Source organism: Micropterus salmoides, unplaced genomic scaffold (assembly GCF_014851395.1).
Source record: "Micropterus salmoides isolate LMB-PRFRI ecotype aquatic unplaced genomic scaffold, ASM1485139v1 Ms_hic_scaffold_2722, whole genome shotgun sequence".
NCBI lineage: Eukaryota > Metazoa > Chordata > Actinopteri > Centrarchiformes > Centrarchidae > Micropterus > Micropterus salmoides.
Genome location: NW_024041954.1, coordinates 21867 through 35450, shown reverse-complemented (window position 1 = coordinate 35450; position 13584 = coordinate 21867). Strand labels below are relative to the sequence as shown.

Sequence of the window (13584 nt, the reverse complement as noted above, 5' to 3'; positions counted from 1 at the left end):
CCTGTACTCGTTCTCAAGCTTTAACGGTGCGACCTGATTGAGTGAATCCTGGTCTCGGCAGGTCTTTCCGTGACTCCTGGTAATGAGACAACGGCGTCGGGATGAATCAGTCCACCAGCTGCTTCCTGCTTCCTTCAGAGAGTCTATTAAATACCATTCATGTCACAAACAAGTATTTTACACGGTCTCTCAGTCTGCTCTAGTGTTGCTGAGCAGAAAGTGATTGGTTAGCGTCTCCACTCGTCTTCAGCCACAGTTTGTAAATCCACATTGAAACAGTTCACAGTCAGATGGGAGGGCACCTCCTCCAGGAGCCACGAGTGAACACGATGTTTGATCTTCTTCAGGAGGAGGCAGGGAGCATGCTGTGGACTACAACAACCCCACCCCCTAAAAACATGGCCGCTGCGAGACATGGGAGCTCTGTGGCGCTCTACCGGGTCCTACTGAGGAGTAATTATACTTGGATATATGCAGCGATTAGTCCTACGCAGTGTTAGTGAGTATTTCTTCTACCGGAGCTGAAGCGTCCTCCTGCCGCCGCTCAGCTCTCAGCTCCTCATCTGGAGGGCTTGTTTTTCTTTTCTCTTGGGACAGACATGCGATGAGCTGCGTGACGACAACAGCAAGAAGGGGAATCTTTAGTAATCTTTTTTAAATCGGAGCATTCCTTCCCCGCGGACACACACAGCCAGAGGAGACATGAACGGGCCGAGGATGGTTTCATGGGTTCTCTTTTAGAAACAGCTCGTTTTCTTTTTGCTTCTTCGCTGTCATGAACAGGACGAATGTAGTGGTGGAAGAGAGAGATAGAAGAGAGAGAGAGAGAGTTTCACTATGATCACAACTGTGTGTGTGTGTGTGTGTGTGTGTGTGTGTGTGTGTGTGTGTGTGTGCTGTACACTGAGTCTGTATTTCCCAGTGGTTTCACTGGTGGAGTCCCAGCCAGGAAGGTGGTGTGGGCTGGTTTTGCTGGTCCCCCCCCCCAGCCTCAGTACTCGCTAGGTTGTGCCATTTGGAGATCTGCCGGCGGGGGTTTTCGCAGACCTCCCTCCAGTGGGAGGCTCCGGAGGGGCGGGGCTGTGGAGCCCGAGCAACAGGCGGCCCAGAACCTCGTTCTTGGTGGTCCGGTCGAAGTCGACCACCAGGAACTCCACGGAGATCTCGGGCAGCAGCTCGGGCGGGATGTCGTAGATGAAGGACTCGTTGAAGACCGGGTTCAGCGTGCACTTCTTCACGTGGGTCTTCTTCTTGGCGATGCGCTTCCGGCCGTAGAAGACGTTCACTTCACGTAGGGGTCTGAGGAGCAAACAAGAAAAACCACAATGTAGAGCTGGAAACAAGTTAAAGGGGTACTTTGCGATTCTTATCCAAGACACTTTTTGTTAAATTAAGCAAATATTTCCTCGTGGGTCGCCAGCTCTGGGTCTGTACATTGAGCACAAACGAAGCTGCTGGGAGTGAGCGGCAGGTGGCTGGGGCGCGCTCCAAACAGCGGTACGTTCGAACACGCTGGACTCCAGCCACAGAGGGAAAGACGTTCTAAGAGCAGGTGAGGGGAAGACCTGTGTGAACATCTGTGAGCGGCTTCAGTGCTGGATAAATCTAGGAGATTAGAGAGGAATGAAAACCGATGCTGAGGGCGCTCTGTTTCTGCCGGACAGGGTGAACGGGTGAACAGAGAGAAGCGGGTCGGCTCCTCGTTCAGCAGTAAATGTACAGTAGAAGTTACAGAGGCAGCTTCTCAGGATGAAGAGGAGCTCCTGGTGCTGCTGCCAACTGTTGAATAAAGTGAAGGAGGTTGACCCAAAGTCAGCGCTGACTTCGGCCCTGGAGATAAACAGTCGCTCCTGTGCTTCCCGGCTCTTTTCAGCCAAAGTATTTTTGTACAAACTAATAATAACCTTAGTTTTACTCTGTTGTGTTTTGGACGCTGCGTTTGTGACCTTACACATGTCGTTCGTTTGATGATGTTTGTTCACTAATTGTAACTGTTGAAGCAGAGTAGGACTGGTTACCATGGCAATGTGCGTTCATGAGTTTGTTTATCAACAAATCACAGCGATTCCACCTGCCGCTCGCTCCCAGCAGCTGGTTGGTGCTCAATGTACAGACCCAGAGCTGGGACACCCACGAGGAAATATTCGCTTAATTTAACAAAAAGTGTCTTGGATAAGAATCGCAAACCCTTTAAGGTACCGCTGGGTTCTTCCTTTGGAAATAAAGCTTGTTTTAACATGTTGGCAGGAAGAAACTTGGTCAGCTTCAGATCTAAGTCTTTTGGACTATGGTGATGTGGTGTACATGCATTCTGCCCTTCGTATTCTCCACCTTTTAGATTCGTGTAGAAAACTACATTTTATAACTAACTCTGGTTCCCGACCGGCCGTCACTAAGTCTACGCAGACCGTTTCATTTGTATATTTTAGTGTCCAAGGCCACAGTGTAGTCAAAAATATAAACTTTTCAATTCCTATAGATCCTGAATACTTTAAACGGTTTTAATACTCATTTTCTGCAGAATTAACAAAACCAACTGTGCAAAGCACCGACGCTCCGACCTCTATAAAGAACCCTGAGAGGTTGGAGACGCCTCCCCTTTCAATTTTTTTATAGTTTATTAGAAAACACGTTTTATTCATTTCAACCCACATTTATTAGATGACCTAGGCCCATTAAATGAATCTGAAGTCATGTTAAAACTCTAACTGGCCTCATGTGAGCTGGATCCAGCCCCCTTCTTTGTTTGTGATGTTGGTTTTTATTTCTCTGTAAGTTGGAACTGGTGGGACCTCTCGACCTGGTCTCTGTCGGTCAACAGATTTTAATCACGAGGGACTTCCTGGTTAAATAGAAATATGCGTGCATCTGAAAAACACTGAATAAACTGCAGCAAACCTTTTCTCAGTTTATTGTTTGTCCGATCAAATATTCAGTTTACTGTCGTGTCTGACTAAGAAAAGCATCAAATCCTCATAACTGAGCAGCGAACACCGGGTTAAAATGTCTGAAAAGAAGAACAGTTAAGTCAATTATCACTGGCAGACTCAGTCACTGGTTTACTTGTGCTGTTTCATAATTAAACATGGGGGGGGGGGGGGGGGGGTTAATCACTCACACAGGACTTTGAGGCTGATTCTACTTATTGTAATTGTAGCTGTCAGTCATTGTGAAGTAAGTTGTTGCTGCTTTTTACTGTTGTTCTTCATTTAATGACCATGTGACGTTCAGTTCCCGTCCTGCTCTAAGAGCTCTCCTCTAGCGCCCCCCTCAGGACAAACTACAGGTGAGAAGTCTGTTCTGTAGCTGAACATCACACATGAACACGCGAGGCTCAGAGAATAGTCTCTCTGCGGTACTTCAAACACATTTTGGAAATTCCCGTTTGGACAGAAACGTTTGAGATGTTTAAGTCGGCCGTGAGATGAAATGTTAAAGGTGGAGAACACACAGCACACAAACACTCACTGGCTGACAGGCCGGTGATGTCCATCTTGGGGAGGTGTCGAGCTTTCAGGACGACCACGCTGAGGCGGTGAGACACCGGCTGGTAGGACAAAGACGCCAGCAGCTCGCCACGACTCTCACACTGAAAAAGACACAGAGACAATCAGATGCTGCGATGACGTCTCTGAACAGACACTAAACAGCACTCAGATCATTTTACTGCGGTAGAAGTACTAATACCACACTGTGCAAATACTCCACTGCATCTAAAACGTCCTTCAGTAAGATTATCTAAGTATTATGAGCAGCGTGTACTTACAGTACTGCAGGAAAACTTCTCTCTTAGATCTGATGTTTGTGGATTAATATCCATTAATTAATCTGCAGCAATGCATCATGGTCTATAAGATAAGATGTATCGTAACATCAGTGGGCCCTTTCTCAGGTTCCTCTGAGAGTCTTTGTATTTTCTTTAGTTTATTTGTGACACTGTAGTTTTTTGTGTAGAATAACGTGACTCATTTCATTTACTGATCCTCTGTGATCCTCTGAGCTCAGGAATAAAGAACAGGCGTTGGACAGTCCAGGTGCACCTTAGCTCTGCAGTCAGTAGTCATGGGTCCAGCAGGCGGACCTCTCATGCTGTGCAACATCTACCTGGACCTCCTTGCTAAAGACCTGATCCGGTTGGAGGTGCTGGCTCCTTTTTAAAGTTTAAATCTTGATTTTAAAGACGGATGGAAATGTTTTAAATGAGCAGATATTCCATCAGTGTATTTTATCTGCACGACGGAGTCTGAGTGTCTTGATTTTCTCCCCTGGATAAATAAAGGTTAAAGACAACATGTTAAAGCGCCTGACGTCACACAGATGACGTCGCTGACGCCGTTTAGAGTGACGGCTCAGCAGGACAACAGCTTATTCACCAACGTCCAGCTCTAACCCGATAAAGACGCAGCGGTGAGGTCAGACCTCCAGACCGCTTCCTCCCTCTCATGTTCAACGTACAAACGAGCAAATGATTCATTAATAGTCTGCGACCACGTCTCGCCGCAGCTGTCACTCACCTGCATGTTCCTCTTGGTGATCTGCTGGCTCAGGTGGACTCGGCCCGTGCTCGGGTCCACGCCCTTCAGCGGCACCACGGCCTCGCCGATGACGTCGTCTCGGGCGAAGCGGTCGAAGCTGAGGACCAGGAAGTGCAGGGTGAGCTCGGGCAGCGAGCTGTAGGCCACGCCGTAGAAGGTGAAGGTCTCGTCGAACAGCGGGTCCAGGGTCTTCCTCAGCACGCGGGTCTTGACACGGTGCTTCTTCTCCGGCAGGATGGTCATCTTCACGTACGGGTCCGAGCTGCCCGCCTGCTCGTCTATGGCGGGGAGGCCCCGGGCCCCGACGATGGTCACCACCAGGGCCTTCTTGGGGAAGTTGTAGTCGACGGTGAGGCTGATGGCCCCCAGGCTGGGCTCCGGTTCGGGCTCCGAGGACGCAGGGGTGAAGGGGGACGCGGTCTTGCTGCTGGTCTGGCTGCTGCTGGCTGAGCTGTCCAGGCAGCAGTAGTCGGCGCGGACCGGCAGAGCCCGCTCCAGCCGGGCCTGGTTGAGGGCGGGGCCCGCCCCGGCGGGGGGGACCAGGTGACTCATCTGCAGCTGCCCCGGGACGTCCAGGATGTTGTTCTCAGCGTCCACCAGCACCATGCCCCTCCCCGTGGCGGCGGGGCAGCCTCGCTCTCCCTCGCGGTCGGAGCGCTCCACGCGGCGCATGCTGCGTACGATCCTCTTGCTGCTGCTGAGGGATTCTGGGTAAATGCTGATGCCCTTCAACATGTGGATGAACTTGTAGGGGGGGTCCTCGGCGTCGCAGTAACGGTCGCCGTGCAGCTTGTAGCGTCCAGAGATGCGCAGGTAACGGCGCTGACAGAAAGACCAGAGCAGAACCAGAACCACTACGACCAAAACCAGGACGCCAGCTCCCAGGAAGCCTGCCAGGACCGGAGACATGGCTGGGACAGAGACACAGAGGGAGGACGGGTCAGAACACAGCTCAGACAATCGGCTCTGATCAGCTGTCCGAGCGTCAGAACCAGAACAATCAAACAAGATGATTTTTAATTATTGTGATGAAGAGCAGCGTGATGACGATGGATCTGATTCATCTGAACTCTGCAGAGGTCATCTGGATCAGAACCAAAGACTCGATTCACTGAGAAAAGAACCTGCAGAACAGCTGATGACAGAAACGCCTAGTCATTAATCACAGCTCTGTGAATACTTCTTCATTCACTTCCTGTCCCGGGACATGCTGACATCATCTGAAACAGCCGTTTCTCAGCTCGCGTCACCATAAACTCTATAAATGTATGTTTACAGTGAAACGATGCTGCGTTCAGGTCACATCAGAGCTGTTGTAATAAAACGCCTCACCTCATCAGCTAAGCTCTGCGGTTCAGTCTAATTAAAGTATTTCAACCCTCACGTGACCAGCTGTGACCACAGAGAGGAAAACAAACATGGAGGACGATGATGCGTCACTGACGGTCACTGACGTCAGGATCGTGGTTAAAAACAGTAACACAGTGATGTCACCACATCGACCCTCCTGAGGTCTCATTAGAAACAACAGAAGTGATCCCTGCAGACGGGGGGGGGGGGGGCAGCAGGAGGAGGAGGAGGAGGAGGAGGAGGAGGAGGAGGAGGAGGAGTGTAAGGAGGTCTTTGTTTTCTGTACAGAGGAGCACTGTAGTCCTGATCTGATCTACCGTACTGGTCTGAATAGAGGAGCACCCTGATAATGAGGACAGACTGGTCCTCTGCTGGAACATGAAATCCTGGTCCCTCTGCTGCCGGCTCCCCATCGAGTGCTCGGCCTATAGTTACCCACAGCGCTGTGTGTAAAATGAATAACCTGTACGACAGGCCAACACCGTACTCAACCCGCTCCGTCAGCCCGAGTCTAAACCCTCAGACAGAGTCAATGGGCCCTATTTTAATAACCTAAGCGCACGGCGTGGAGCGCACGGCGTGGAGCGCACGGCGTGGAGCGCACTATTTTAAAGGTGAAAAACATGGTGAGTGTTCCAGGTGGTTCAAAGGGTTGTACTCAGTCTGTGAATTAGTCATGGGTGTGTTTTATGCGTGATCCACCAGCCAGGAGCGTTTTTACTACTACTGCTAATATGATGATGAAACCATCAGGTGACTCGCAGCAGAGACAGAAGTGTGGACGCCCGATGTTCCTCTGCAGCTCTGTAAACGTCTGACCCTCACTGCGCTGCCTTATTAGAAGCTCTGATGAACCGGTCGGGGGTCACATCTCTCCCCTACAGCGGTTTCTTTATTTTGTGCTTTACTGCAGTATTTTCTTCAACCATTAGAGAGGCTGCTGTCAGACGTTTAAAACGTTTCATGTGCAGAACAAAACACGGTGAAATACTGCGGTGTCGCTTTCTGCTGCATCAAGATACAGTTTAGCTGAACAACTGTTGGCTATCTGAAGCAGCAGAAAGTGTTTCACTGTTTGTTGTTATTTAAGGGCGCGTTACTCAGATGGTAAGAGAGACGCCGTGCACATTTACGCACCAGGCACAGCAGCGTAACTTCATTCATTAAAGGACGCCGACAGGATATGTCAGGACCTGATGTTAATTCATGTTCCGAGTTCTTCTACACGTCCAAAAGGTCTCACGCACAGTCCAGGTTCATAGTGACGCAGCAGCCGTCCTCCGGATCCTTCCTGAGCTAAAAGTTGAATTCTGTTTCCTCTGCAGAGTTTAGAATGGGCACAAACCCTCAGAGCGAGTGAAACCCTTTAATACCGTCAGACATTTTATACTCCACAAAACTATCGGTGGAGGAGTTTCCAAACCCAACTGTTGTTATTTTGGTGCTGACAGCTGATTGTAAAGTGACCTCTGATCACCACAGCGAGCTGCTGCAGGCCTCAGATCTGCTTCCTGTTGTTGTTCATTCAGACCCATCAGATGATGTCATGTTTGGAAGGAGCTGAAAGCAGCTGAGCTCGCTGCCTAGCAACGCACACACGCACGCACACACACACACACACACACACACGCCTCACATTAAGCACCCTCTTCATTGGCTGGCTCAGAGCCAATAGGAACACAGTATTTTACTGTCCTGAATTTTCTACCAAACAGAATTTAATTCATGACGACGCTGAAGCGATCGGTGCACCTGCAGAATAATCTATTGATCCCTCCTGACATTTAAAGCTGATTATTAGATTTTATTACTAGTTGGATTCTCAGTTTAGAGACTCGTCTGTTTGTCTGTTTTAAATTTCACTAAACTGAGGACTTTTTCTTTTACTGCAACGATGAATCAAATCTGAAATCAGACAAAGGAAGTTAACGACCTCACACAGCTTCAGCTCTACCTGCAGAGCGCCGACAGGACGAGCGTTTTACCCAGAATGCAGTGTTAGTATTGAGCCTCTACACAGTTAGTGAATGTCAGAGCAGACTGCAGATCAGTTCCCAGGACTGGACTCTGCTCTCCTACGAGGAGGAAATATTCATCAGCATGTTTTTACTACTTTTAGTAACAGCCTGTTTCTTATTTCACCGTTTAATTATTCTTCATTCTCCATCGTCAGTATTACAGACCTGACGTACCTCCGCTGCAGACACGTCAGCGTTCCCGCTTCTTATTCCGTTTTCCCGTTACCGGTACCAGAGATGGTACGGCTCTTTAGCCTTTATCAAACACGTGGATCTCTTCCTCCTCTACCTCGCCGTCATCTGCTCACAAATTCCCTTTCTTACACCTGAAATCCAGCGGACCGGAGCTCTTCTGAGTTACGTGCATGCTGTTTGTCCAACCGGAGCTAAGTCTGCTGCTCCATGTTTACGTCTGCAGCCTCCAACAGCTGCTGCTGCTGCGTGACGCCCTGTTCTTCTTCTGCTGCGTGCGGGTCACTACAGGCGGACAGTTCACACTGGAGTCTGATATCAGCCACATTTAAACTATCATGTGAACTGTCAAACAAACAAAATCTGATCTGGGAAAAAACATTTGAATTGAACATTAAGGCCTGCAGTCTGAACGCAGCCATGGCGGCTAAAATAGCGGACACGGTCACCGCCGCATATCCGGCAGCTGTTGTGTCCAGAGAGCTCCCTCACTGACCCCGGCAGGAACCCGGAAAGCTAATAATGAAGGTGAAAAATATTAATAAAGGCTGCGGGCTGACGTCATCATGCTTTCATCTATATCTTGAATTTAACGATCTCCTCCTATCAAAGACCCGCATTAGGAGGCTTTTGTTCCATCAAGCCTTCACATCATGTTACATAACGAGACATTACCCAGCGTCTGATCTGCTAACGAGGGTTGGGTCATCAAACACAACCAGGTAGAACCTGTTGACATTTTGTTGATTTTGTGAAAGCAGTCAAAGAGCAGCCATGCGGATGAAACGAGTTATTAAACTCTAGCTGGTGGAAAAGTAAAGTGAGGAGTCTCAGCAGCCAGGAAAGGAACCCTGGCTGAGGAACGGCCTTTTTCCTAACTCACGTCCTCACCCTTATTACCATGGTTACCAAGCAGTCGGGACAGGGTCTGCCGGTTAGGAAGTTTCTGGATTACGGCCCTGGTCTTTAACAGCGTCGACCAGCACTGAGTCTCCCTCCATCTTGTTAGAGACTTTGTGAGTAGACGACGGTGCGGTGAGGGAGAGAGAGAGGAGCAAACGCTGGCAGGAAACATTAACCAACATCAAACTATATCTGTAGAAACGTATACTGTCTAATTTCAGATCTCTTTTATAATTATAGCGGTATACTGCCACTCAACATACGACAACACCGGCAGAGCTCCAGCCGATGGATCTCCAGAGATCCAACAGAACTAATGTTCAGTCCCAGGAACAGACGGACGCTGGTGCTCAGAAATTCATGAATGAATGAGCGAGTTGCGGCTGTGAAAAAAGCATTACGGCTTAACAACGTGAAGCTAAAACAGCGAGAACTTCCTGATCTTTAAGGTAACTGAAATGAATTTGTTGTGCATCAAAGGGTTAATATCGACATATTTATCTGATATCTGATCATTTTCATCGTCTCTGCAGGCTGGGGGTTTTCTCTCATTGTACCTCAGGAAAATAATATAATAATGATAATAATAACATCGATCTGTTGGTTATTTTCACATTTAATCGCTTGCCCTACAAAACCCTGAGGTGCAGTCTTCTCACGTCCTGCTTTGTGCGACCAAAAGACACAAAAACATGAATTGAAATCAATGTACTCAGATGAATTTATATATAACCAAATCTATTCTATCTATTGTGTATGTTGTTGAACTAACTGGACTCTAACTTTACAGTAACTGAGCTGGAATAAGATTAAAACAGTTTAAGCTGCAAGTCCCCATTTTCATTAACAATAACTGTGCTCTAATATTTCAAACTGTCCGGGCCGTCACAGGTCTCTGACTTATGTTGCTGCTGTGGTTCCTGATCGCAGTCCTATTGAATGCTTCCTGTTACAGCATGTGTGCCGGAGAACATTAATAAATCCATCTTAAACACAGACTGCAGTTCCTCAATTTATTATTATCATTATAATTATATATAAATTAGTTTAGAAAATGGTGCAAATGTCAATCTGTGTTTCCCAAAGCCCAAGATGACGTCCTCAAATGTCTTGTTTAGAGAGGATTAAAGTAGCAAATAGCTGGCAATTCTTTAATATTGACAGCAGTCCTATTTATAACATCAGTGTATTTATATTCTCATTAAACCTTGCTGAAGAGGTTTAACGAGACGCGGGACACTGAGTGACTCCGCCCAGTCTTTCACCTGTGGCCTCGTTCAACAATACAAGTTATGATACACAAACTTAGACCATCAGATAAAATCACCACCGTGTTTAGTTTGTAGCTGTACCTGGTGTTTACAGAGTAATGCTCCTCCGTTTATCAGAATAATAAGATGAGATGTTCTTTTATTGATCCCCTGGAGAGGAGATTTAATTTGGCACAGCAGCACAGAGGGAATGTAATGTACGTGCAATACTACAATCTATTTTATTATTTTATTATTCTAATTTTGATGTTTGAGCATCGTTTCCGGTTTCAGTGCGCCTGAATTTCTTTGTATGATTCATGCAGTGAAAAAAAGGAAATTTCAATTCAATAAAAAGAAAGAACAAAATACAAAAAAGTAGATATACTAATATAAATCTAAATATCCACGACTAATGTGCTGAAGGCTGCAAATATAATCTCTTGGTTATGTCTACTCGCTTCCTCTCTTGTTCTAGTTGTTTTATTTATGGAGCTGGAACTGATGATTATTTCATTATTGGTGAATTATTTAGTGGATGAAATGTCTAAAACTCAAAGAGATTCAGTTTGCTGAGATAGAAAACAGACACTGGCGAGTGGAGGGGTTTCTTAAAATCCCAAAACTTTCTGCGATTAATTGATCTGATGGTCACAGATCTGAAACACAACATTATGTTTTATCGTGACAGCGTGCGTCCATTTTGGACAGATTCAGTTTGTAATTACAGCTGAAACATTTCATCACAGCAAATTTATCGATTTATCGTTAAAGCGATCGTCTCGTTACCTGAGTTTCTCTTATTAACGTCTGGAGTTTAGGATCGATAATCCTATATAATAATAATAACCATAAACTAACTGATTAATCAATGTATTGTTTGGTCTTCGGTCAGCTAAATGAATAAATGTAAATGTAAATAAATGTTTTCCAAACCTTATAATCAATAAACAACGACACTAATAATAGTTATAAAAATTAAACAGTACGTCGATTTTTTGTGTCCTCAGCGCCGGGTACAGACATGACGTCACCCGATACCCACCCGTACCCACCCCGACTGGCACGCGCACGTACACACGAGAGGCAGACGGTGCGTAGGCGCGTGAGAACGCCTGTTTGCCGCGTCTGAGGGATGATGTTATTTTATTAGTTAACATTTACCGCAGCCTCGTGTCGGGGTGAAGCTCCACTTTAAACAGTCACACGCCGTTTTTTTCTTTCTGTCTTTCCCTTTTTATATTAACAAAACCATGAGAGGTCGATATTTTACAGTTTTATCCATCAATTCCAACCTTTTCTGGTGTAAAATAATAACCTTTAACGTGATAAAGTGGAGTCAGTAACGATGATAAATGACAGTTTCATCTCAATTATGGATTAAAATGAAAACAGCGCTAATGAAACAAAATAACGGGCGGTGGCGCGATAACGCCTCATTAACTGGGTGTTAGAGACAACCAATCAAGCGGACACGGGACATTTTAGGCTAAAACACCTGTTAAACTTGACGATAAAACATTATGCGTCCTGATAAAATAAGATTGGAGTATATTAAAGAGTTATTTCGACGCCAGCAGCAGAGAGATGTGAAGCAGAAAGGGCCTGGCTCTCACCGTAGGCGGGTCCCAGCTCGATGATGTCCGCCATTTTGTGTATCGGGCTGGATGCGGTCCTGACGGGAAGAGAGAGAGCAGAGAGAGATGGAGGGAGGACGCCGACTGACCGCCGCTTTATTTCACATCCATAGAGAATCGACGGGGAGAGAAATCACCGAAAACAAGCCGCTGCTCCGGGAGCTGAATGCCTCACACGTCCTCCGCTCGGCGGGTCGGTGTCTCCGTCGCTGCTCGGTGCGCAGTGATGCTCGCGCTAGGATGCAGGGAGGCTGCGCGGAGGAGCTCGCGATGAGACTGGACAAAGATCGTCTCTGAGAGATGAGTCACTCCGCGGGAAAACAGACCTCAGACTCTCACTGCTGTTTCTCTGCAGTGCCAGCCGCTTTATTATGGCGAAGGAGAACAATTAAATACCTTTATTGTTATTTATTCTTCAAACCAGTCACTTCTATGTCTTTTAGATTAATAATATCAGACTCAAGTCTTTAAAAGGGTTTTTCCCTCAGCACTTCTTCTGGCTGCCTCTAGTCTCACTCAACTAAAAACTTTCCTCTGTTTCATCACATTTTGAAGTTATTTGATCAAGCAATTCTGACATGAATAAAACAAGCAGGAACCTGCAGGTCTGAAAAGTGAAGCACTTTAAACCTGCGTCCTCTCCAGCAGCCAGCAGGGGCGACTTAAACCTGCGTCCTCTCCAGCGGCCAGCAGGGGGCGACTAAAACCTGCGTCCTCTTAGCAGCCAGCAGGCGGCCAGCAGGGGGCGACTTAAACCTGCGCCTCTCTAGCAGCCAGCAGGGGCGACTTAAACCTGTGTCCTCTCTAGCAGCCAGCAGGGGCGACTTAAACCTGCGTCCTCCTAGCAGCCAGCAGGGGGCGACTTAAACCTGCGCCTCTCCAGCAGCCAGCAGGGGGCGACTTAAACCTGTGTCCTCTCCAGCGCCAGCAGGGGGCGACTTAAACCTGCGTCCCTCCAGCAGCCAGCAGGGGGCGACTTAAACCTGCGTCCTCTCTAGCAGCCAGCAGGGGGCGACTTAAACTGCGTTCTCTAGCAGCCAGCAGGGGGCGACTTAAACCTGTGTCCTCTCCAGCGGCCAGCAGGGGGCGACTTAAACCTGCGTCCTCTCTAGCAGCCAGCAGGCGGCCAGCAGGGGGCGACTTAAACCTGCGTCCTCTCTAGCAGCCAGCAGGGGGCGACTTAAACCTGCGTCCTCTCCAGCAGCCAGCAGGGGGCGACTTAAACCTGTGTCCTCTCCAGCGGCCAGCAGGGGGCGACTTAAACCTGCGTCCTCTCTAGCGGCCAGCAGGGGGCGACTAAACCTGCGTCCTCTCTAGCAGCCAGCAGGCGGCCAGCAGGGGGCGACTTAAACCTGCGTCCTCTCTAGCAGCCAGCAGGGGGCGACTTAAACCTGCGTCCTCTCTAGCAGCCAGCAGGGGGCGACTTAAACCTGCGTCCTCTCCAGCAGCCAGCAGGGGGCGACTTAAACCTGCGTCCTCTCTAGCAGCCAGCAGGGGCGACTTAAACCTGCGTCCTCTCCAGCGGCCAGCAGGGGGCGACTAAACCTGCGTCCTCTCTAGCAGCCAGCAGGCGGCCAGCAGGGGGCGACTTAAACCTGCGTCCTCTCTAGCAGCCAGCAGGGGCGACTTAAAACCTGCATCCTCTCTAGCAGCCAGCAGGGGCGACTTAAACCTGCGTCCTCTCCAGCAGCCAGCAGGG

General features: G+C 48.2%; 1 protein-coding gene across 1 annotated transcript; it reads right to left on the bottom strand.

Annotated features, from left to right (window-relative positions):
* Nucleotides 1–763: 763 nt before the first annotated feature.
* On the bottom strand, nt 764–11920 carry LOC119881819 (synaptotagmin-11-like). The gene is given in 6 exon segments (XM_038691927.1): nt 764–1076; nt 1079–1285; nt 1288–1299; nt 3469–3589; nt 4515–5446; nt 11865–11920. Coding segments are annotated over 6 exon segments (1455 nt in total). The 5' UTR covers nt 11899–11920; the 3' UTR covers nt 764–927.
* Between the last annotated feature and the right edge of the window lie 1664 nt (nt 11921–13584).